General features: G+C 38.2%; 2 protein-coding genes and 1 long non-coding RNA gene across 3 annotated transcripts; all 3 read right to left on the reverse strand.

Annotated features, from left to right (window-relative positions):
* Positions 1–2,418: 2,418 nt before the first annotated feature.
* On the reverse strand, positions 2,419–6,336 carry LOC113662217. The gene is made up of 3 exons (XR_007143637.1): positions 5,793–6,336; positions 3,891–5,587; positions 2,419–3,498 (listed from the first exon to the last, which is right to left on the reverse strand). It is a non-coding gene; the product is annotated as an uncharacterized LOC113662217 (long non-coding RNA).
* Positions 6,337–7,363: 1,027 nt separating this feature from the next.
* On the reverse strand, positions 7,364–26,008 carry LOC113648549 (kelch-like protein 10). Its single transcript, XM_047816961.1, has 8 exons — positions 25,884–26,008; positions 11,981–12,234; positions 10,365–10,854; positions 9,118–9,732; positions 8,771–8,920; positions 8,269–8,385; positions 8,057–8,148; positions 7,364–7,909 (listed from the first exon to the last, which is right to left on the reverse strand). Exons 2-8 carry the CDS (start codon positions 12,130–12,132, stop codon positions 7,801–7,803), a joined length of 1,725 nt encoding a protein of 574 aa, XP_047672917.1. The 5' UTR covers positions 12,133–12,234; positions 25,884–26,008; the 3' UTR covers positions 7,364–7,800.
* Positions 20,741–26,022, reverse strand: LOC113648517 (kelch-like protein 10). Its single transcript, XM_047816964.1, has 8 exons — positions 25,884–26,022; positions 24,447–24,700; positions 23,597–24,086; positions 22,629–23,225; positions 22,273–22,422; positions 21,884–22,000; positions 21,679–21,770; positions 20,741–21,483 (listed from the first exon to the last, which is right to left on the reverse strand). Exons 2-8 carry the CDS (start codon positions 24,596–24,598, stop codon positions 21,375–21,377), a joined length of 1,707 nt encoding a protein of 568 aa, XP_047672920.1. The 5' UTR covers positions 24,599–24,700; positions 25,884–26,022; the 3' UTR covers positions 20,741–21,374.
* Between the last annotated feature and the right edge of the window lie 345 nt (positions 26,023–26,367).

The raw sequence follows: 26,367 nt of genomic DNA on the forward strand, positions 1-26,367 counted from the left end.
ATCTCAAAGCAGCTTTATAGACCATAAACATAGAACAGAAGTTGAACATAAGGAGAAAAAAGAATTACAGTTTTTTTGGATTGCTTAAGCACGATTTTCAAAACAGGGCCCATGTTTTCAAAACACTACACACAACTACATTTGTCAGATTCGGTCCTCTTTGAGCACCTTTTTGTCTTCCTCTTCCTCTTCCTCTTCCTCTTCCTCTACCTCTACCTCCAGCATGGCCTCCATCTCTTCCTCTGTTGATTCCTCCTCCTCCTCCTCCTCCTCCTCCTCCTCCAGCATGGCCTCCATCTCTTCCTCTTCCTCTGTTGATTCCTCCTCCAGCATGGCCTCCATCTCTTCTTCTTCTTCTTCTTCTTCTTCCTCCTCCTCCTCCTCCTCGTCCTCCTAGTCCTCCTCGTCCTCCTCGTGGGCTGATGTTTTGCCTCTTGAGTGTAAGGTTTTGCTAATAGTGTACCACTTTTAATTTTAGTGTGTAAGCAATCCAAAAAAACTGTAATATAGTAAAAAATTGAGATATATATAGTTCACAATGTGTATGAATGTATGTATGTATGTATGTATGTATGTATGTATGTATGTAAGTATTTATTTATCCCCAATGAGCAAGTCTGATGTGACTCAGGCAGCAGTGGCAAGGAAAAACTCCCTTAAATTGGTAAGGAAGAAACCTACAGTAATTGTGTATATAACAATAAAAATTTGATCCATAATTTATATATTTAGCCGCCTTATGATATGTTCAGTTGTTTCTCCCTATATTAATAAGAATAGACAGAGTGATACATTTTCTTATTGGTCTCACATTTGTCTCAGGAATATTCTAGTAATAAAGTGGACATCGTCTGTCTCAACAAACCCAAACCATCACCCCTCTACCACCACGCTTCACACTTGGTTTAATCTGCTTAAAGAGCTCTATAGGTGACATGATGTTGCTTTTGGGGTTTTATTTATATAACTGAACATTAAACAGTCTGACATTGGACTGAATTTGCTGAGACACTCACTAATGAAACATACAGAGCATCTGTATTACATGTAAACAGTCCTTCTGACTGTAGAATGGTGAATCCTGACTTCTGGCTGTTGTCCTTTTCTCCTTGGTATGATGTAGACACACACCCGAGTGCTCCAGAACACCAAACTGACCAAAGTTCTGCTTTAATAAACTTAGTCACACCTCACTGATGATGAAATAATGTTGTGGATTTCATTCGTAACCTGCCTGCTAATTACTCTTATATAAAAATGCCTGCTAATTACATAAAAATATGGAAGAAAGGTGTCATTTTCCCCATAACTCTGAATTCACTGGTTTTATCACCTCAAAGTTGTTGTTTTTTTTTTTAGATGCCTGTAATGTTATATTTTTATATTGAATTTTTGTATTAGTTTATTTATACATTTATTTATTTTTACAATCCTTAGTGTGATGCTTAAATGTGAAACTCTTGCTTTCATGTTTGTTTCTCCAATATTCATTCATTCATTCATTCATTTTCTACCGCTTATCCGAACTTCTCAGGTCACGGGGAGCCTGTGCCTATCTCAGGCGTCATCGGGCATCGAGGCAGGATACACCCTGGACGGAGTGCCAACCCATCACAGGGCACACACACACTCTCATTCACTCAAATTGTATATTCAATATGATGTCTGGCTCTAGCTTCTGTTTTACTTAACAGTTTAAGTCTGAATATAGCATGCATACAATTTCTACTTTTTTTTTCATGGCCAACACACAAGGATTGTAAAAATGTTTAAGAATTGGTTTTAGATTGTGTAATGCATTATTAATTGTTGTGTAATATCATTGTGTTATCTACAGTAAGTGCATTTATGTTTAATTAACCTCATTTCTGTGACTCAATATAATCATATGCTTATGAATTTATATTGAATTAAATGTAATCTAATGTTTGTTTGGCAGAAATAAATAATGTAAAATAGGTAAGTATTACATGATGGACATGATCGAATATATAAATCAGTGCCAAGAGTGGAAACACTAACACAGCCAAATTAACTGGAAGACAGAGAATAATTCTAGAAAATATAGAACTTTTGCTTGCAAAGGTTCAGTTTTTAAGCTAATAATAATTATAATTTTGTTTGTAATTATGTTATTGAAGCTAATATGGTTTATTGTATACAAACTCAGCACACGCATACACAACTGAATCTGAATTATCACATGATTAATCTGATTATATGAAAATATTTTAAAAATACTTAAAATGAAATGAAATTTCAATATGTATGCATTCTAAACTGTATATAAACTTTAAATAACCCTCAGTGCTGGGGAAAATTTTATTTAATACATAAATTCAAAGTAACATAACCTGCAAAAAGTGGGCAATTGGACTAGGTCCATATTCCAGTATAGTAACAAACATGTGTTTGTCTTGAAGAGTTTTTACAGCAATCTCTTTTAAAAGAAAACGTAATAAAGCCCATGGTCATTTTTATGCTGCAAAATGACCTTTTAGTATTCTTTCTTTGTGTAATGTTTGAGGGGTTTCGTGCATGCACAGTCTGTTACAAAGCACTCCACAGAATCTCAATAGGATTTAGATTTGATTTAGATCTAAAAAGCTGTATTTGGTTAACACCACATATGCCGTGTGTTACGGTCTCCAAATAATTACATTTTAGAATCATTTGTCCAAAAAAACACATTAGGTTGATCTGAAGTTTTCCAAAAGCAAACAAAAAATGCTGCATTTTGACTCCATTTTAGCAAAAAAAAAATATTTACATTACCGTCACAGATATAAACTAACACCAACAAATAAAAGTAAAAAAAATTCAGAGCAGTCTCCAATTCTGTGAAGAAAACACCTTTATCTTTCATCTTTCGAATCACGTGTATCTCTGTGAACCCTCCCACACCCACCTCACCCTCTGATATACTGTATATATATATAATTAAATAAAATAATGTACAGTACTTGACCTTGTGTATTTAGGAATTGTCTAAGCTTTAATGTTAGAACTCGAGTAGTAGATAGAAAATCAGACAATCAGAATATCAAAAAATCAGAAAATCAGATGCTATGCGCTCTGATACATATAACCACGCTGGAACTCAATCGGAAACTCTTTTCCTAACTCCTGTGGTATATATGTTACCTCTCAGAGTGCTACACGCTCTGATAAGTATTACCGCTGTACTCTGGCACGTAAAGGCCGGGGCTCCATCGACGAGATGGGGGTGGGGCTTGGTCAACAGGGGGCGCTAGAGAGCTACAGAGGACAGGTTTCAGTCTAGCAACATGGAATGTAGGGTTGATCCTCATGGTCTGGGGGAGTTGCAGGTGGTAAACCATGGGATTATTCAGCCGCAGGATCTTGAACGGGCCAATGTAGCATGGCGCCAACTTCTTGGACTCAATGCACAACAATGGACAGATCTTTGTCACCAGCCCGACCCTCTGACCTTGGCGCGGGATTGGAGGTGGAGGATTGGAGGTTTTCTAAAGCAGACTGTGAGATAATATTAAAGATCCTTGAACAACAACAGCATCAGCTTCCATCATGAATCAGCAAAAACAGACTGCTATAATACAAGAGGTTCACCATTATGTATTTATACAGTAGCTGTCCAGTGAGATTGCTGCTCTTCAACTTCTTAATTTAGTCAAGTGAGAAGTTAATCAAACTTTCCCTTCAGTTTTAACGCCACTACATTTCTCAGATTACTGTATGTGTATAAAATCTAAAGTCATGACCAAATAATCTTTTTTAAGCAACAAAATCAGCTTAACTTAACTCAGAGCTATCACTGGAACTATGCCTTTTAGTCTGCTTTCAATTCAGTTCAATCTCGTACTGGAGGAACGGTCAGGAGGGTCTGAGTCAAGTGTATTGACACTCACCCTTGGGAGCAGGTTCACTATGTGCTGCTTTCAGACACCGGGCACATGTCTGATCCACAGGAATACAGCAGGAATGCTGTTTTCTCCTCCCTGATGAGCAGCTCAGTGAAATCCTGGAGATGTATGAGCTGAACAGCAAGGAGGAGATGCAAAGTGTTTATGTAGGCCTGATCCCTCAGCTCGAAGTCTGAGTGAGCGACAGCGTACTACGTAGGAATTCACAACAGCTCAATGCACTTTTAAAAACACCTTCTTTCTAGAGGAACCTAAATGTGCAGAAATGGCAACTCAGAGTGTGTGATTTATAATAATCTTGTTAACAATGTGTACTGTATATGTTTATGACACTGTTGTGCTGTTTACTTATTAAAGACTTCTGGGAAATAAACCCCTGTGGCCCCAAAACACATCACCTCGTTTCCTGGGATTAATAAATCATAGTGTAACGGGATAAATATTACAGAGGGTTCTTTAAATAAATCCTGCTGTAAGGTCACAATAGCTTTGAGTTAATAATCTGGTTTCAACAATTCAATCACATTGACATAATTTAGTGATTAGGAACCTGTTCCCCTGCCTTAATAAAGTTAATTATTGTTTGGTTAGAATCAGGGATTAGAATCTCTACAGAGAATGAAAACGAAAATAAAACGAAAATAGTTTTAATAAAATCAACTAAAATTGCTCAAGCTAAGTTTTTCCTACTTTGTTTAAAATGTCCTTAACTGTTTAATAACATTATTAAAGTGATTTCAAGAACCTAAACAGGCCTAACGTCTTGCACAGAAGTAATCACTTCCTGTATGTCTGGTTACAAAAAAAAAAAAAAAAAAAGAATATCCAGGCCATCCTTAAAAATATTTTGGTTTGCAGTAACAGTAAAAAAAAAAAAAAGAGTCGGTAGGTAGGTCTATATATTTTTTTCAAGTTTCAATGTAAAAAAACAGTACAATTTTGGTGATGGTGATTACGTAGGTATGACTTTAAATAAATTAGCATATCGTGACGTCACGGACTGGGTCTTCAACCCGTCCCTTCGGGCGCATCGTTGCAAACCTCATGTTGATGCTGGACACAGTTTTTCCAGAACTTCGTGCAAAATTAAATCGGTGTCGAGCTGTTTTAATGAATTTTTTAGATGTATTATGGTGCCAGAACCCGTTAATATTAGGGGAGACCGGGTATGGTTGTAACACTTTTTTCTTCAGCACCTAAAACTACCTTTTTTTTAGGCTACACGTCTGAAACATTTAGGCAAAGTACCCACATTTGTCTACTACAAATGGCAACAATTTAAATTTATTCAACTATGTTACAGACTTTGTGAGATGATGACAAATACAAGGTGGTCCTTTGTTTCAACCTATCCCACTACTGGGGTAGGTTGTAACACATACTGGGGTAAGTTGTAACAGGTAGACAAAATGCACAAAAACTAAGGGTTTCGTCGACATTCCATATGTCACTGCCATCAAACCCATTTTTATCAATCACCTCCCCCAGTCGACTGAAGAAGAGTTCCACATTAGCATGATTAAAACTGGTAGCTCTTGAAAGGCTAGTCACTGAAAGTCTGGGGTTCCGATACATAAACATGCCAAAACAATCAGGCCCCGCCATTTTCTTCTCATCCCAGGTTTGTGGATGCTGCACTGTATGTTGAATTCCACCACGAGTTGATAGGCAAACTTTCTGACCTAAAAGAAATCATAACATGATGTCTGAGTAGGGACACACATTTTTTAGAAATTGTCTAAATGTATGTGTTGGTATTTATTTAACTTTTTATTCATCATTCACAAACATTAAATTGAGTTTGCATGAAAGGTCTAATACACATTAAGAGGTCTTGAATCTTGCCTTTTCTACACTGTTCTCAAGACGCTTATCCATCATGCTCACCTCATGTGGAGTTAGCCCATAGTATATATCGGCTGCCTGGCTTATATACTGTGACAAAGTCTCCTCCTTCTCCCTGGTGAAGACCTGGTGAGGACTGTAGTATCCTACACAAGGAAGGTCCCTCGATCCCTGATCTTTCAGTTCTTTATATTTCTGCCAATATCTGTTCAAGGTTACATGGCAGATTCCATGGGATTTTGCCTCTGCCCTAACAGACTTTACTTTCCTACCTTCCTCTGCTGCTCTTTTTAAAAGACTGGCATCGACTCCACGATCTGTTTTTCTCAAGTTCTAGGCATTCTGTAAAATGATCACAAAAATGTTCTTAGTTGTATATAAGGGGATGATTGTAACACTTTTAAAACACATGTTACAACCTACCCCACCACTGTCACCCATTGTTTAGCTAGCTGTATTAGCATGGTGCTTTGAAATTGGCAGGAGGTTGATACACGATTCTTTACTAGAGAAACTAGAGTTTGACCTGATATAACTCGTACAACATTATCTACAACGGTAGAAGTACTAAACAAAATATTATCTTGTTTTTTTTTTTACTTTCTTAGATTTTCTGCTGTAGCTTCAGGAGTTAGCAGCACAGACTGGAAAACCTCCATGTGGGATCGTAAAGGAAGCCTGATGAGACTGAAACTGTCACATGACTCCTATGTTATCCTTGATTCGTGGAATTGGTAGTGTTACAACTATAATCGGTCTCCCCAATTTTACTGCTTTTGTATTAGTTGTTTGAAGAGTAAAAAAAAAAAAAAGTCGGTCTTAACGCAAATTTACAACCGGCAAGTCGGTCGGATATCACGCTGTAAAGTAGAACTAAGCTCAGGTACTGAAAATAATTATCCATGTGTTTGGTTTTATTTCTACTCTCAGTTTCAGTGTAGTCTCTAATACATAAAGAATTGTATTAAACATTATTGCCTTTCACTTTAGCTGGTTTCTGACTAAAGAGGAGTGTTGTGGGACACAGGAGACAGGAGACACTAAAATATTGTTTCTGTTCAGAATTTAAAAAATGTAGAAAAATCTTTCTGAATTATTTTAATATAAATCTAATATCCGATTTATTGTGTTAGAAGCCTTCTTTACATGGTTTTAGTCAAAATAAGTAGAAAACAATAAAAGATCAACATATGTATCCGAAAAGGATGAAAAATAGACAGTGATGAAACAATATTGAAGAATTTATTTATGTTTCATTATTGTTCTAACAAACCAGGAAGCTCCACACTCATATGGCTGAATATATTATAGCTCCAGTACGTGAGATTTAGTAACAATAATAAAGTGAGACAAGTTTTTTATTCTGTACACATTGATTCATATAGAAAGTAAAAAAAAACAACTCTATATACATATAAGATACATTTTATTTTAAACATTGTCTTTTAACACTCAGCACATTATGTTTTTTTTTTTTTTGGAAATGCAAAAGAACCAAAAAAAAAAAAAAAAAGAATTACAATTAGAACAGATCCTGCTTCTATCAATGCACTACATTATAATATATACATTAATACATAAGTAATACATTATATTAATGTATAATAATTTTAAAACATTTAATATTCATTGATAGGTTTAAAGGTATAGGTATAGATTTTTTTACTTTTTGTACCTTTCACTCATCACTCTTACATGAAATACTTCATACATAATCTGATTGGTTCTGTATAAAAATATAAACTCTGAGCTCCCAAAGATGCAATAAAAAAATAAAAACACTATTGTGTCATAAACATAGGTGAATTAGGCAGATGATTAAGAATAAAAATAAATGTTTAAAATGACAGAGTTTGAATCCTAATCTGTAATCTATAATAGGTCAATAAACAGGCAATTATTTAATAAATCCATTCATAATACCTGGCAATTAAATAATACAAATGATTCTATATGAGAAGCAAATATGAAGACAGATGAAGAAAGAGCTAGAGAGCAGAGGTTCTGCCAATGACTTGTGCTTAAATAGTTGATAATAAAAGCTGTGCATCTAGCGAAAAAGATCACGTTTTGTGGTGTAGTCTGTGATGTTGGGAAGCCCAGAAACCACACAGCAGCTGACCGCACTGTGGCAAATATTCATGTTCTGGATCTTGAACCTGCAAGAAATCAAACTGTTTGTGGTGTTTCTGTGTTTAATTATCATCATAACATCACATTTATCCTGGGGTTGAGTTTAATACAATAAATACTCACAAACAAGTTTCTAGGATAAAATTAACTACATACAGGAATCCTGCTCTTACCACTCATCTTTATACACATCGTAGTACTCGCATCTGGAGGTTGTGCCTTCATCATTGCAGCCACCAATCACATACAAGTGACCGTCCATCACCTGGAAGAAGAAGAAGAAGAAGACGATCACATGGTGAAGTCAGACAATAGATGGATTATAGTTCATTAACTCCAGGTTTTGGAGTTGGGCCTAATCTTGTATTAACACCAGGTTCGTTACCTCGATGCCAAAGTTGCTGCGTGGGTTAAACATGGGTGAAAGAAACCTCCAGGAGTTGGTACGAGGGTTAAAGGCCTCGATGCTCTGCATCGGAGTGACTCCATCAAAACCTCCGATCTATAAAACATCATAGAATTCATAGAATTATTTTCACATTTACCACTTTCACATTTATCATTTTTGTTTAACGTTTGAAATTTCTATCCTAATATCAGTACAAAGGTCACATGGTTTCATTTGTGTGTGTGTGTGTGTGTGTGTGTGTGAGAGAGAGTGTATGTGACTTTCAGTTCTCACAGCAAACAATTGGTTGATAAGCGCAATGACGATTAGACCTCACCTACTGTACGCATGTGCATCGGCTCGATCAGTGTCCACTGATCAGGATGAAATTTCTATCCTTATCAGTACATAGGTCATATGGTTTAAAATTGTTTACATGTTCAGTGTGTGTGTGTGTGTGTGTGTGTGTGTGTGTGTGTGTGTTATTTTCAGTTCTTACAGCAAACAATTGGTTGTTCAGCGCAACGACACCTAGGCCACTCCTGGACATGTGCATCGGCTCAATCAGAGTCCACTGATTAGAATACGGGTCAAAACACTCAGCCGTGAAATGACACTCATTTTCATTGCAACCTCCACAGATGTAGATCTAAAGGAACCAAAAAAAGACAAAAATAAATCAAGGCACTGAGTGTCTCCAGTTTCAGCTTCAAGGTCTCTTCGGGGACTGAAACATTAAATAATGTTTGGGTTTGTTATTATATTCTAACCAAAAGCAATCAACCCTCTTTGTACCACTGCACTGTATCAAGGCTGACTCTCTGTGTGTGAGAATTGAAGCCTTACCTTGCCATTTAAAGTGGCAGCGCTGGCATCACTTCGCCGCTCGTGCATGGATGGGATGAGGCTCCATTGGTTGGTGCTTGGTTGATAACACTCAGCTGAGTTAAGACTCACGGTGCCGTCGAAGCCTCCCATGGCATAGATGTATCCGTCAAGCACGGTAACGCTAACATAGCCACGGGGCGAGTGCATGGGCGCCACATCTTTCCACGTTCCATCCAGAGGATTGAATGTGCACGTGGAGTTAAAGTACTCAATGATGTCATATCCACCAATAACGTACACCAAACCGTCCAGGAACACTGTGCCATGATATGCTCGAGCACGCTCTGCTCTGCTGGAGATGCACATCCAGCTGTCCAGCTTAGAGTCGTACGTTTCCACGATGTTTGTAGGAGATGTGCCACTGAAGCCGCCGATGGCAAACAAGATGGAATACGGGAGACGTGGACGGGTAAAAGGATCCAAGAGTCTGGTGTTTGGTTCAGCCATTTTGGAGTCGTTCATGGCCTTCATGGCATGGGCGATGATGGGTTGACACTCACACACACTGCTGACCACCGGGTTTTTCTTTATATTTTCCAGGAAGTATTCCCGAGTCACCAGAGACAGCCGCACCTGACATCACAGCACAGACAACACAATATAAAAGGTGAGAAAGTTTTGGTTAGATAGTGGACAAAAATTTGGACGGTTGTAGGATGATGTGGAAATGGACACGGATTAATTTTCCTGTTTTTCACACTATGTGATTTCACTGAACTTTGACATTATTACATGTAAAGCTGAATGAGATCCCAATAAAATCCTAAATGATTTCTACAGCAGACTGTGAGATAATATGATTTTTCAATAAAGATCCTCCAACAATAACTGCTGAGACTTGTTATAAAACAAGAAGTTTTGGAATAACAAGGTTTTTCTGCCCATCACCACTATGTATTTATAGTTGTCCATTGAGTTTGCTGCCTTGTTGTTTATTTTACACAAGTGAGAATTTAATCAAACTTTCCCTTCAGTTTTTTCCCAACAAATTGCTAAATTGCTCAGATTAGGTTGTGTCTAAAAATTTATGAGCAAAGAATCTTCTACAATGTGTGTTTTTTTTTCTACAACAACATAATTTGCTTAAATTAAGTCAGAGGTATCACTGGTACCCTAACTGTTATTCTACTGTCTGGGTTCAGTTCCATTCAAACTTGTATTGTAGGAATGGTCTGGATGGTCTGGTCGAGTGTATTGACACTCACCTTTGGCAGCAGGTTGACTATGTGCTGCGTTCGGACGCTGGGTTCATGCCTGATCCACAGGAATACAGCTTGGAAGGCTGTTTTCTCCTCCTTGATGTTCAGCTCATCATTCTCCAGGATGTCACTGAGCTGCTCCATGGTCAGCTCTAGAAATTTTCCAGATTGTGAAAAAACGACGTCCTCGAAGTGATGCAACGTGTACATGTAGGCCTGATCCCGCAGCTCGTAGTACGCATTAGCGTCAGCATACTGCCAAATCCTTACGCAGTTATCCGGGTTTAGGTGATCCTTTAGGAATTCACAGCAGCTCATTACAAGTTCATGGATGAGCAGGTGATTGGCTGCATCCAAGAGAGTCTCCACTTTATCGGTGGTGACTTGAATGTCCTGCGTGTACATGTAGTGGATTATAAGATCCATTATTTTTGGAGATACACCAGTGATGTTGTACACTCTCTGATCCAGATTGCTCCATCTTCTGAATAGATCTCTGCAGATCAGGAAGAGAAAAACATGTATTAGGAAAAATATCTCCACACAATAGAGTCCTGATGATGGAAGCTACAGTCAGGAGTTAGAGAGAGTTTAAATGGAGGGCGTTCCTCCAACCTGTCAATCAGAGCGACGCTAGCCAATCAAACGTTTAAAGTCCAGTAATAAATACATTTTAATTGTACTTCAGACACTATAAGGAATCATTCAGCAAACCCAGAATATTAGAAAGAAATAAATCCATCACTATATAAATATTCTTCCATGAAGATAAGATGAAGACGGTGTAGCCGAAGAAAACTGAACTCGAGCTAAATATCAGCAAAAAAGACAAACACTTCACAGTTTATTTACAGCACAGTTGTCACCTCATGTGTTTTACACAGTACACACACACTGGACATGCGCTCCTTAACATCCTGACACTTGTTTTATTACAATAAAGAGTAACAGAGTTACAGAAAATCCATATGAAACGATGGCATCTCCAGACACCCCCCCCCCCCCCCCCGCGCGCATGTTCAGCTCTGAAAGTTTCATAAATCCACTGATGTTATTATGTTCATGGAAGATCTTTTGCAAGTTTGCGAGTTATAATTACTAAGTTATGGATCTGTTAATTTAATAACAAGTTAATAAAATGAGGTTCACATCTCACAAGTTCCTCCAAAAGCTTATTTTTTGTGTTCTCAGTCACACTTTGTTGGCGTACATTTATTATTATCATAGCTGTGTATTCAATATGACCACTTAAGTTGTGATAGTGAGAGACTGAGCGCATCTGTTCACACTGATTTCAATAGCAGATATCTTATTATAATTCCCATTGGTGTCAATCTTAGTATATTTATGAATACATGTTTTAAGTTATGATATACCACCACTGGCACGCCATCGGGACTGTGATCATCGTGGCCCCGAGGGTTGTGGCCCCCGCTGCGGCAGGCGTCCCTTATTTTTCTGTATTGAAGGTGGCAACCCTAAAATCATCATTAAATCAGGCTCGCGGAGTTGTGACTATGGATCTGTTTATTTAATACTAATGTAAATACCGTTTCATCTTCGGTATAGTTTTTGCTCATTAGGTAACATTTTAAGATGAAAAGTTGTGTTTGGTTTTTTACCTGAAATACGGGCTGTACGCCGAGAGGATGTTCTTGTGGACCTTGAAGTCCACCTCGTCCACTCTGAGCACCGCGTCACACAGCGACCCGTCCAATCGCATCTCGTTCAGTAAACCGCACAGCTTCCTGTCTTCACTCATCTCTCTCTCCATACTCGTAAACAAGTCGTCTAATTCCTACTTTTCCGTGTTACAGGGCGTGATAAGAGCGCTGATAGTGAGTTTGTACAGAAGCGTCTTTTAAATCGCAGCTTTCTGGAACAGCGCCGAATTTGAGGCGCCGCGTCATAGTGACGCCGTGACGTCATTAATCTGTGGCCTCAAACCACATCACGTCGTTTCCTGGCACTAATAAACCATATAATAATACACCAAAATTTGAAATGAAAAAAAAGAAAAAAAAAACGTAATGAATTTTATATAATCAATACATGAGATTTAGCAACAATAAGAAAGTAAAACAAAACATTTTAACATGCAGCATGCCATCATTCCTCTTTCTTTGTTCTGTCTTAACTTATGAAAGGCAAAAGTAACAAAATACAAACCACATCACGTCGTTTCCTGGCACTAATAAACCATAGATTTAATTTAATGATCAATTAATTAATTATAATACACCGAAATTTGTAGTCAGAAATGAGAACAAAAGAAAGAAAGAAAGAAAAGTGAATTTTATATATTTTATATAGACAATACATGAGATTTGTCAATAAGAAAGAAAAACAAAACATTTAACATGCAGCATGCCATCATTCCTCTTTTTGTGGTCTGTCTTAACACCGCATAGAGAACAGCGTTCCATATGTGGAACACTACCGCTAGGGGCTGAAGCTGCATCAGGAGGCAGTACTTCATTGTAACCTTTAAGCATTAAATCCTCTAAAAACACGAAAAAACTTATGTTTCTAGTAAAGTTTATACTCTCAAGATTTTTTAAGCCCACACACAAAGCATAATATGATTCATAGCCGTCATACTATTAGAAAATTTTTTTGGAGTAAACTGACCTAGGTGGCGCTAGACCAGTTTTCCCCTTACATTTAGACGCTTCCCTTTCTTCACTGGGGTAATATTTTCCAAAACAAATATTCCACAAAAATCCCCAAAGGTCCAAGGAACTGGAATTTGTAAGCCTTTTAATCCAAAACGCTTTGGTCGCCTCGCAAATATTCCGAAAAACTGGAAACAGTAGTGCGCCACCATCTTTGTTTCGGCTCTAACTTCTCATTGGGGGTTTCAAAAGTTCTAAATTAACGTCATATTTATAGCCCAGGGCCTAACGAATCAAACAAGCCCTCACTTGAGCCAATCGGTGCTTGTATTCAGAGATAGTCGGCTGAGAAGCCAATGAGGTCATGACATAATTTTTGGGAACCCTCCCTTGACTGACAATTACTCCTTCCAATAGCAATGAAATGGGCCGGGACCTCTACAGCTCTTTAGCCAATAAGGAGACGATTCCAAAGATATGCAGCAACCCCCCTCTCTGCTGCCTGGATCTGCGTGAAACAGCTGCGCACAAGATTTATTGCGCAATCCTTGACCTTTTCACAGTCTCACAGCTCAGGGTGTCAGGTTACAGGCCTTTTTTCACAGCAGACTTGTAGACAGAGAGGCTCTGTGTGTTTTAGGCCTTTAAACTGAGCATGCAGTCTTTTAATTCAAAGTTATACAGTAAACAAGTACACAAGAAACACATGACCGGACGGACATGTCCGTAGAAAAATAGTTTTATTGAAGCCATTTTTGGGTCTTTTGACTTGATTTTTTTTGGTGAAAGCCAAGACATGTGGCTATGACCCTCAGTTGTTAAATGTTACCTAACATGTTCCAGAGAAATAAGATTAATCAGTTTATCAGAAAAAATCTCAGGCGGAAATCAAAACCTTCCATTCTAGCCTCTGTAACTTGGTGCCAGTAAGGTCTAGAATCAATCTGACACTTGTATCTGAAACTAGAGAATCTCTTCTTTCCAATGAGACCAGGCCTGTGTGTCAAAATATGTGGGAGCTGTATCACTTTTTGTTTGTATATAAAATTTCGGGTGTTCCTTAACAGGTTTTAAGCAAAAGAAACAAAAACAAAATACAGATAGCTGTCCTGCTGATTTCCCACCTGGTATCAGAATGCTGGTTCATTTATTGTGGGAAAAAAAAAAAGAAAGACTACATATTTAAATCTCTGGTGTTCTCACCTGAGTTTGTTCATAGAGGTTGTTGAGGATCAAAGAATTGTTATTTAATTAATCCCTGATAAATAAAAAGGACAGCTGATGGACTGAACTTTTGTCTTTCCTGATGACTTCATATCACAGCAAGAAATCAGATCTTTTTATCTTCAGAGTTGCATGAACTAATCAACTAATACAATCACTAATGGTTTTTGTGGAGTTGTCAACTAGTCAGGTGACAGTGCATAAACCAGGTAAATGTAGTTTGTCAATCTTCTGGCTTTTTGTTTGAGAAAGGTTTGCTAAAATCAAAAGCAGGAAGTTTATTCTGGAGTAAAAATATATGATAAGCCCAACGTAATAAGAAAATGTATCACTTTGTCTATTCTTATTAACATAGGGAGATATTGTAGTAGTAGTAGCCTTTATTGTCACTTTATTGTACTCTATGTACTTATATACACAATTACTGTAGAATAAAAGAATGTTTGATTTGTCTTATCTTCTGAGTCCCCGAGAACTGAGGAACTGAGGAACTGAAGCCAGATTCTCCAGTTCATTTTCATTACATTGTGGAGGTGAATCCTGTGTTAAAGTGTGGAAACTGCACAAATCCTAGTTCTATTCACACAGAGGGAAATTACAAAATTATTTTAGGCTAGGGGGGCAGGGGGGCTCCGTGCCTTATCCTATATTTCATTTTATAAGTACTGTATAAAATTACAAATAAAATAATAATTGATATTACATTTCAGAAAACACAGAGTGACTGATTATGTTTATGATCAAATATGTGCTCTTCTCTGATATCTATACTCAATTCAAGACAAGTCAAATCAAGAAGCTTTTATTGTCATTTCAACTAAATTAAGCTGATGCAGAAAATGTTTAAAGAAACAGTATTTCTTACTCTCTCTCTCTCTCTCTCTCTCTCTCTCTCTCTCTCTCACACACACACACACACACACACACACACACACACACACATTCACACACACACACACACACACACACACACACACACACACACACACACACACACACACACACACACACACACACACACACATTCACACAGAGAGAGAGAGAGAGAGAGAGAGAGAGAGAGAGAGAGAGAGAGAGAGAGAGAGAGAGGGGAATAATATGCAGCAGTAGCCATATTATCACAGCCACTTTTAGTGTACAGAAGTGTGCTCAATAAAATAATGTTGATGGAGATGGAGAAGACAAAAAAGTGTTAGTGGCATGAGTATGGAGTGTTTGCACTGTCCCTTATTACATCTTGGACTCGCTGGCAAGATGATGTGTGCATCATGGACTTACCTCTAACTTAATCCTGCAACATCTATTTAAGGGAAGTATGCATGAAAAATCTTCTCTGTTCTGGCACTAGTAGTGTAGTAGTGGAATGAATGATATGTAGTGGAATTAATTTACCCATGATGTCTGAACAGCTGTCTTTAACTTATAACTAAAGACCTACCTGTTTCTGAAATAAACTAAAGTGGAAGTAGTTTAACACCTAGAAGAAAAGAGTAAAATACTTAAAATAGTAGTTCACCATGGAGATTTGTGACAGCTTAACACCTGACCCACACTCTCCTCGGTATGCCTGCACCCAGGACCAAATCAGTACAAATAACCTGAAAATTTTGACAGAGCTGCAGATCAATGCAAGGGCTTTCTACGGCAATTTAAGATTTTCTTCCCGGCCTGAGGTTTACCACAACAATTCAACCAAATGTGCATTCATCATGATACTGATCTTTATGGACTGTGGGAGCTGAAGGCGGTAAGCCACAGGATTAATCCACCACAAGATCTTGAACGGCCCGACGTAGGACTTCTTGGACTAAACCCGCAAGCGCAGGCCAGACATCAGAGGGAGCGATCCAAGTCAGGGTTTAGCCTCTCGGTCTGACCGTTTGACTCGGGGTGGAAACACGATGAGAGGCTGGCAGTGGCACCTATTAGGCGGCAGAACGTCCCCCAAAACACGCTAGCGAATTGGGGCCCCCTATCAGAGACAGAAGGGAAGCCGTGTGTCTGTATAAAGTGCTGAAACATGAGTTCTGCCGTCTCTTTGGCTGAGGGGAGTTTTTTGCAGTATGACAAAATTTACCTGCCTTAGAGAACCGGTCCACTACCACCAGATTCACAGTAATTCCCTGGGAGCAAGGCAGGCCGTTGATGAAGTCCAGGGAAATGTGTGACCATGGGCGGGACGATATAGGCAAGGGCCTGATCAACCCCTGTGGGTGTGTCTGGGGCTTTTAGCTTCAGGCGCACATCTGGCAGGCAGCCACAAAAGCCCGAACATCTCGATTCAAAGAGGGCCACCAGAAACTCCAAGGTTCTCACGGCTCATGGGTGCCCCATGAAATGTGAGGAGTAGCCCCAGGCAAGAACCTGTGGTCGGAAGCAGCTCTGGGTGCACTGAGAGCCCCAGACTATGACTGACTGCATGGCCTAGTCTATTTGTGGATTATGCTGCTGCAACCAGGGGAAGCCCAAGATAAGCCGAGTGACATAGCTACAGACGCTCTGTATGAGGGACAATGCGCAAGGTGAGCCTATATGTCTGCATGGTTATGGGCCCTGCAGCCAATGGGTGCCCGTCAAGGGCATGAACTGGTACGGGTTGTGGGAGTGCCTCCCCCACAACCTTAGGGTAGTCAGCTAGGCGGCCCTGCCAAATGGCTGTAGCCCAAGCCATTGCTCTGCCTGATAAAAGGGCGATCACATTGGAAATATGATTAATGTGATAAATGCATTGCGTGTTTAACAAACTTCCTGAACCTTGGTGAAACGCTGGGCCAATGCCTGCTCATGATTGAGCTGAGCCACAACCTGCCCTATGGCTGGCTGACGGTCTGGTGTGGACATACTGTTACGGGTGTTTCTATTCCCGTTCCACTCAATATAAAATAAATAAGGGGAAAGTGCAGTGGGGTAGCTTATGTAAATATATTTATTTATACATATATTTGTGACCAGAAAATAATGAGGGAAGATAAAATGCCTAAAGCGGGTTCGATCTGCAGAGGCTAAGCTCCCTGAATTGTGCGACTGAAGCTCTACCACTACACGGTGTGATATGTATTACCATAACATCCAATTTATTGACAATTTAGTAACTAAACAAATAAATTGTTTAATGTGTGAATATTTTTATGACATAAATGCTACTATATTTTCTTTTTTTGATTAATTTAACAATTACAATATCTAGAATATTGTTTTGTCTGAATTATAATTTAATTATAATATGTAATTATTAATATTGAATGAAATAATCAATTCCACTTTAAAATTATTTTCTGTAAAAGTTAGAGATTATGACGGTAGTGGACATGACAATCGGAGTTATTAAAAATAGATTTATATGTGCTGTCTTTCTATTGTCTTTAGACAATAATATTCCATCTTGAATTGTCAGATTACTTTTTAATTAACAGTCAAAAAGTTTTAGTTTTGTGAATCTGCTTACAGCCATTGATTATTTGATCATTTTAAAAAAAATCATTGTTTTGAAATCTTTTTGTGCTTCATGTGTTTTAATAGTTAATAATAAAGGCTCTGCATCTAGAGAACATCACCACATTCGGTCTTGTAGTGATGTTGGGGAGCCCAGAAACCACACAGCAGCTGACTGTGCTAAGGTAAATTTTCATGTTCTGGACATCGAACCTGCAGGAAATCAGGTTCTGATTTCTAGTCTGATTATCTGTTCTTACAGGACACCCTGCCGGGGATTGATCTGCAGGGTCAGCCTGTGACTTGGGGTCAGCCAGTGACTATGGGATCGTTGTGGATGGGGCCAAAGTAATTAGTGTTGGGTTTATGGTGTACTCAGAGTTTGCATTACATGCATGACCCATTAGTGTTTTCGTGCCATCGTCTTCTCTGGCTTCCTCATTATTTATTTATTTTAAAGATAAATAGTAACTTAACTTTAAACATCAAATTTATTAATTTCTTAATTTTTTTATTCTTTTTTTATAGATTTTTCTGTTTCTATAAATCTGTAAAACTGCTTTGAGACAATATGAATCCTTAAAAACCTATTCTATGGAAATAAATTTAATTGAATTTAATTAAAGCTGAACAAGATCACAATAAAATCCTGATTGATATCCACAGAAAACTGTGATATCATATTAGATAGAGATCCTTAGACAACAACAGCTTCAGCTTCCTTCATGAATCAGCAAAAACAGACTGTTATGATACAAGAGGTTCACCACTATGTATTTATAGCTGTCCAGTGAGTTGCTGCCTCCCAATTTCTTATTTTAGACATGTGGGAAATTAATAAAATCTTAGGTCATGAACAAAATTTCATTTTTAAACAACAAAAGCAGCTTAACTTAACTCAGAGCTATCTCTGGAACTGACTGTTAGTCTTCTTTCAGTTCCGTTCAAACTCGTACTGGAGGAACGGTCAGGAAGTTCTGAGTCAAGTTTATGGACACACCCTTGGCAGCAGGTTCACTATGTGCTGCTTTCGGACGCTGGGCTCGTGCCTGATCCACAGGAATACAGTTAGAATTCTGTTCCTGTAGAATTCACAACAGCTCAATACGAGGTCTCGGAAATGTATAAAATATATGCTTTAACACTTTTTAAAACACCTTTTTTTTCTACAGGAACCTAAATGTGCAGAAATGGCAACTCAGAGTGTGAGATTTATGAGAACCTTTTTAACAGTGTGTATATGTTTATAGCACTGTCGTGTTTTTTATTTATTAAAGACTTCTGTGAAATAAACCCCACAACACATCACTATACTGGAGCCTCAAACCACATCATCTCGTTTCCTCAGATTAATAAATCATAGCTTTGAGTTAATAATCTGGTTTCCACAATTCAATCACATTGACATAATTTAGTGATTAGGAACCTGTTCCCCTGCCTTAATAAAGTTCATTATTGTTTGATTCGAATCAGGGAATAGAATCTCAACAGGGAACGAAAATGAAAACTTTAATTTGAATAAAATCATCTAAAATTGCTCAAGCTAAATTTTTATTATTTTGTTTAAAATGTCCTGAACTGTTTAATAACATTATTTTTCCTTTCCAAAGTGATTTCAAGAACCTAAACAGGCCTAAAGTCCTGCACAGAAGTAATCACTTCCTGTATGGTTGGTTACAAAAAGAAATGAATATCCATTGCAGCATTTTTTTAAAATTATTTTTTATTCTGTTTTCCTATTTAATCTCTCACTCTCACTCATTTTCTACCGCTTATCCGAAATTCTCGGGTCACGGGGAGCCTGTGCCTATCTCAGGCATCATCGGGCATGAAGGCAGGATACACCCTAGATGGAGGGCAAACCCATTGCAGGGCACACACACACACACTCTCATCCAAAGGAAACCCCCGAGGCACGGGGAGATCATGCAAACTCCGCACACAGAAGGTGGAGGCGGGAATTAAACCCTGACCCTGGAGGTGTGAGGCGAACGTGCTAACCACTAAGCCACTAAGCAACTGAAGTTGGTTGCTATTACTTTTCTAAGTGATCGGAATTTCATTATAAACTTTGGAGATTTATAACTCGGCAAGTTTTCGAGCGATTTACACCAAACTCGGACAGGATCTTTAGGACCTTACTCCGGACGAAGTTCTGACGGAACTTTCGGTTTTCCCGTAGTCAACGATCGAACATCCCATAGACTTGAATGGGGAATTCTTAAAATTTCTCTAAGCTCTCACACTCGCATCATGCACAGAGCTCAGGCACGGCTTCTCTTCTGTGTTCTATGCAGTATAATAATAAGTAGAATCCCATAATGACTGCAGTATTGACATGAAATGTCCAAACCCTCAGGAACCACTTTTTGCCAAAAGTATTGGCACCCCACCGGTGACGTCACATGTAGCCCGGCCCCAAAATAAGCGAAATCAAAAATTAGCACAACATGGACATGTCATATATCAAAACACTCAGCACAATGAGGGGAACTGCTTCACGGGTATTTGGATCATGGCACATGCTCATGTCCGCTCACCTCCAAAAGTATTGGCACCCTAGCAGTCCAGTAGCTTTCACAATCTTTCTGTCCACTTGCCTCCAAAAGTAACACTGACCCTTATGTCTACTCACCTCCAAAAAGCACCGGCCTTTTCGAATACTTGCACCGTCAAAGCCAACATCAAAGTTTGTCGTGACAAACTTTACAAATCTAGTTGTATTACATATATCTAGTCTAATACATAAAGAATTGTATTGTAAAGAAACCTTTTCTTTTGCTTTAGCTGGTTTCTGACTAAAGAGGAGTGCTATGGGACACAGGAGACAGGACACAGTAAAATATTGTTTCTGTTCAGAATTTTAAAAAAATGAAGAAAAAGTCTTTCTGAATTATTTTAATATAAATCTGTTTTCATTGTGTTAGAAGCCTTCTTTACATGATTTTAATCATGTAAAGCAGTAAAATGTATGTAGTCAGAAATGATAAAAACGACACTGATGAAACAATATTAATGAATTTATTTGTTTCATTATTATTATAACAAACCAGGAAGCTCAAATTCATATAGCTGAATATATTATAGATCCAGTAAATGCGATTTAGAGACAATAATAAAGAGACAATTTTTATTATTCTGTACACTTTGATTCATATAGAAAGTAAAAAAACAACTATATACATATAAGACATATAAAACACATTGTGTTTAAACACCCAGCACATTATTTTTTTGAAATGCAAAAGAACCCCCCCAAAAAATACAATTAGAACAGATCCTGCTTCTATCAATGCACTGTTATATTAATGTATATTCATTTTAAAACATTTAATATTCATTGACACACACCTGAGTAGATTTAAAGGTATAAAGTAACATTTCCTGTAATGAACATTATACACAATTCTAGAAATAGATTTTTTTACTTTTTGTACCTTTCACTCATTACACTTACATGAAATACTTCATACGTAATCTGATTGATTTGTTCTGTGTATAAATATAAACCCTGAGCTCCCAAAGATGCAATAAATAAATAAAAAATTGTTATCCCTGAATATTTATACACAGATTGCCGATAACAGAGTCATGTCATAAACACAGGTGAATTAGGCAGATTAAAACAATAAAATAAATGTTTAAAATGACAGAGTTTAAATCCTTATCTGTACACTATGTCTTAAAATAGGCAATTAATTAATAACATTAATAAAATATAATAAAAATAATAAAAGCTGTGCATCTAGAGTAAACCATCACGTTCTGTGGTGTAGTCGGTGACGTTGGGAAGCCCAGAAACCACACAGCAGCCGACTGCACTGCGGGAAATGTTCGTGTTCTGGACATGGAACCTGTAGGAAATCAAATTTGTCATGTTTGTAATGTTTCTTGTTTAATTATAATCATAACATCACATTTACCCTGGGGTTCAGTTTAATACAGTAAAGAATTACAAGATACACACACACACACACCGTACGAGTTTCTAGGATAAACTTAACTACATAACCCCAGATCTCTGGAAGTGACAGTAACCCTGCTCTTACCACTCATCTTTATACACATCGTAGTACTCGCATCTGGAGGTTGTGCCTTCATCATTGCAGCCACCAATCACATACAAGTGACCGTCCATCACCTGGAAGAAGAAGAAGATTACATGGTGAAGAGGTAGACAATAGATGGATTATAGTTCATTCACTCCAGGTTTTGGAGTTGGGTCTAATCTTGTATTAACACCAGGTTCGTTACCTCGATGCCAAAGTTGCTGCGTGGGTTAAACATGGGGGAACGAAACCTCCAGGAGTTGGTACGAGGGTTAAAGGCCTCGATGCTCTGCATCCGACTGACTCCATCAAAACCTCCGATCTATAAAACATCAGATTTCTGTGTGAGTGAACATAAATAGTGCGAATAGAAACATGTTTCCATACTGCCACTTACAAAACAAAGATATGATCTTCATTTATTTCTTTAAAAATTAAGTTTTGATAGAATAATATTCACATTTACCACTTAGTCCCATTTTAAGACATCATTTTGTTTTGAAAGTTCTATCCTTATATCAGTACATAGGTAATATGGTTTCAAATTTCAGTGTGTGTGTGTGTGTGTGTGTGTGTGTTACTTTCAGTTCTTACAGCAAACAATTGGTTGTTCAGCGCAATGACACCTAGGCCACTCCTGGGCATGAGCATCGGCTCAATCAGGGTCCACTGATTAGAATAAGGGTCAAAACACTCAGCCGTGAAATGATCCTTGTTTTCATTGAAGCCTCCACAGATGTAGATCTAAAGGAACCAAAAAAAGACAAAAAGAAATCAAGCTTCTGGGTGTCTCCAGGTTCTGCTTTCAGGTCTCATCAGGGACAAGAACATTAAATAATGTTTGGGTTTAATTTATTTTTAGCCAAAGGCCCTCGACCCTTTTTGTATCAGGAGTGATAATGACCCTAATTCACTGTGCTAAAGTGTGTGTGTGAGAATTGAAGTCTTACCTTGCCATTTAAAGTGGCAGCGCTGGCGTCACTTCGCCGCACGTGCATGGATGGGATGAGGCTCCACTGGTTGGTGCTTGGTTGATAACGCTCAGCTGAGTTAAGACTCACAATGCCGTCAAAGCCTCCCATTGCATAGATGAATCCGTCCAGCACAGTAACGCTAACATAGCCTCGGCGCAAGTGCATGGGCGCTGCCTTGTTCCACGTTCCATCAAGGGGATCAAAGGTGCACACGGTGTTGTAGTAGTCCACAAGGTCAGAGCCACCAATAACGTACACTAAACCATCCAAGAACACTGTGCCGTGATAAACACGAACTTGCTCTTCTCTACTGGAGATGCACATCCAGCTTTCCAGCCTCGAGTCGTATGTTTCCACTACGTTCTTAGAAGATTCCTCACTGAAGCCGATGGCAAACAGGATGGAATACGGGAGCCGTGGACGGGTAAACAGATGTGAGTGTCTGGTGTTGGAGATGTACATGGCCTTCATGGCGTTGGCGATGATGGGTTGACACTCACACACACTGCTGACCACCGGGTTTTTCTTTATATTTTCCAGGAAGTATTCCTGAGTCACCAGAGCCAGCCGCACCTGACCTCACAGCACAGACAACACAATATGAAAGGTCAGAACCTTTGGTTAGAAAGTGGAGCAAAAATGTGGAAGGTTGTAGGATAATATGGAAATAAATATCTGACTGATTTCTACAGGAGACCGTGAGATAAGTGTTGTACGATTAAGATCATATTACATAACAAAAAAGACTTATTATTAAACAAGTTCTCAAAATAATGAGATTTTTCCTGCCCATTAGCATCTATTGTTTATTACCATCACTACCAAATTCAATTAATTCAGAGCTATCACTGGAGCCCTGACTGTTAATCTGTAATAAAATTGTCTGGTTTCTGGTCCATTCAAATTCATAGGGTAGGAACAATCATGAGGGTCTTGACACTCACCTTCGGCAGCAGGTTGACTATGTGCTGCGTTCGGACGCTGGGATCATACCTGATCCACAGGAATACAGCTTGGAAGGCTGTTTTCTCCTCCTTGATGTTCAGCTCATCCTTCTCCAGGATGTCACTGAGCTGCTCCATGGTCAGCTCTAGGAATTTTCCAGATTGTGAAAAAACGACGTCCTCGAAGTGATGCAACGTGTACATGTAGGCCTGATCCCGCAGCTCGTAGCACGAGTGAGTGTCAGCGTACTGCCAAACCCTTAAGCAGTTATCTGGGTTTAGATGTTCCTGTATGAATTCACAGCAGCTCATTACAAGGTCTTGGATAAGCAGGTAATTTGCCGTGGCCAAGAGGGTCTCCACTTCATCAGTGGTGACTTGAATGTCCTGCGTGTACATGTAGTGGATTATAAAATCCATGATTTCTGGAGATACACCATTGATGTTGTATATGCTCTGATCCAGATTGCTCCATCTTGTGAATAGAGCTCTGCAGATCAGGAAGAGAAGAACATGTATTAGTTAAAACATACAGTATATTAAAAATATCTCCACACAACAGACTGGAGTCCTGAAGATGTGGAAGCTGCAGTTACACAGTACACACACTGGACATGCGCTCCTTAACATCCTGACACTTGTTTTATTACAATATCGTGTAACAGGGTAGATTTCAGTCAGATGGCTGTGAGGAAACGTCGGCGTTAAGAAATCATCATTAAATCAGGCTCGCGTAGTTGTGACTATGGATCTGTTTATTTAATACTAATGTAAATACCGTTTCATCTTCGGTATAGTTTTTGCTCATTAGGTAACATTTTAAGATGAAAAGTTGTGTTTGGTTTTTTACCTGAAATACGGGCTGTACGCCGAGAGGATGTTCTTGTGGACCTTGAAGTCCACCTCGTCCACTCTGAGCACCGCGTCACACAGCGACCCGTCCAATCGCATCTCGTTCAGTAAACCGCACAGCTTCCTGTCTTCACTCATCTCTCTCTCCATACTCGTAAACAAGTCGTCTAATTCCTACTTTTCCGTGTTATAGGGCGTGATAAGAGCGCTGATAGCGAGTTTGTACAAAAGCGTCTTTTAAATCGCAGCTTTCTGGAACAGTGCCGAATTTGAGGCGCCGCGTCATAGTGACGCCGTGACGTCATTAATCTGTGGCCTCAAACCACATCACGTCGTTTCCTGGCACTAATAAACCATAGATTTAATTTAATGATCAATTAATTAATTATAATACACCGAAATTTGTAGTCAGAAATTAAAAAAAAAAAAAAACCAAACCAAAGTAATGAATTTTCAGTCCCAGACACGGATCTAGTTTTAAAAGATACACAAAAAGCAATGTACAATGTTATACAAAACCTTTTAAGCATCACTCACATAAAATGTATCATAATATGTAACCTTATTTAAATGCACAGTTTATAAATATAAACTATAAGCTCCAAAAGTTAAAAATAAAAATCTTTCCTGAATAGTTCAGACCTCAACCTCATTGGAATTTAAAGCCATGTTGTAAAGAAGACTGGACAATAGTTTCCCAAAATGATGTAAGAGACTGATGAACTCCTGCACAAAACATTTATTTCATATTATTGTTGCTAAAGGTGTTTAACTGGTACTGAATTATCGGATGCACTTTTCTCCCCACCTGGTGTCAGAATGCTGTTAATTTTCAGTGACAAAAAGACTACATATAAATCTCTGGTGTTCTCACCTGAGTTTGTTTATAGAGGGTTTTGAGGATCAAACAATTGTTTTTTAATTAATCCCTGATAAATAAAAAGACTTTGTGGACTTTTGTCTTTCCTGCCGACTTCATAGCACAACAAGAAAACAGATCTTTTTATCTTCAGAGTTGCATAAACTAATCAACTAATACAATCACTAATGGCTTCTGTGGAGATGTCGGCTAGTCAGGTGACAGTGCAGAAACCAGGAAATGTTGCTAAAAACATAAGTAGGAAATTTATTCTGGAGTAAAGAATATATGATAAGCCCAACTTAATAAAATGCATCACTGTCTATTCTTATTAACATACGGAGATACTGTATACAGCTGAATATATAAGTATAAATAAATAAATAAAATGTGGATCAGATTTTTATTGTTTTTTTTATTTTTCAATACAAAGACCAGTTAATTATTAATTATTTATATGTTAATTATATGTAATCATTGTTTTTAGTTTAGTATAAAAGGTCTTTTATGGCCTGATTTTAACTGTTAATTGAGACGTGGCAGTGTAGTGTGCCAATAAAATTATTTCACACTCACATCACTGTGTTCCTGAGTTTCTGGACTGTAAATGAAAAAGCAAAATCACTGAATTTATATAAAAAGGTACCAAATCTGTATGTCAGGGAACAGGGTCTTCTTGGAAAAAACACACAAAGGGACAGAAACACAAGGACACTAAGGACAACAAAGAGACAGTCAGCGAAAAACAAAAACAAGACTGGTATAAATAAGGAGAACAATCATTGAAACACAAGGAACAGGTGTGCAGAGATGGGATTAAGGATATTGTGGGGCAAACACGTGATAGACAAAACAAAAACAAAAGCACAATGCACAAAATCACAAAAAATGCCAGAATGTCCACCTAGTGTCCTCATAATGATGAAATAATTATGCATGTTAAGTATTTCATTAGTAACCTGCTTGCTAATGTCTCTTGTATTGACTGTGGATGTAGGAAGGGTCTGTTTATTTTTAAATCTATTTCCTGAATGTTGGTTTAGGTTTAGGTTTTGTTTTC

This window comes from Tachysurus fulvidraco, chromosome 8, assembly GCF_022655615.1.
Source record: "Tachysurus fulvidraco isolate hzauxx_2018 chromosome 8, HZAU_PFXX_2.0, whole genome shotgun sequence".
NCBI lineage: Eukaryota > Metazoa > Chordata > Actinopteri > Siluriformes > Bagridae > Tachysurus > Tachysurus fulvidraco.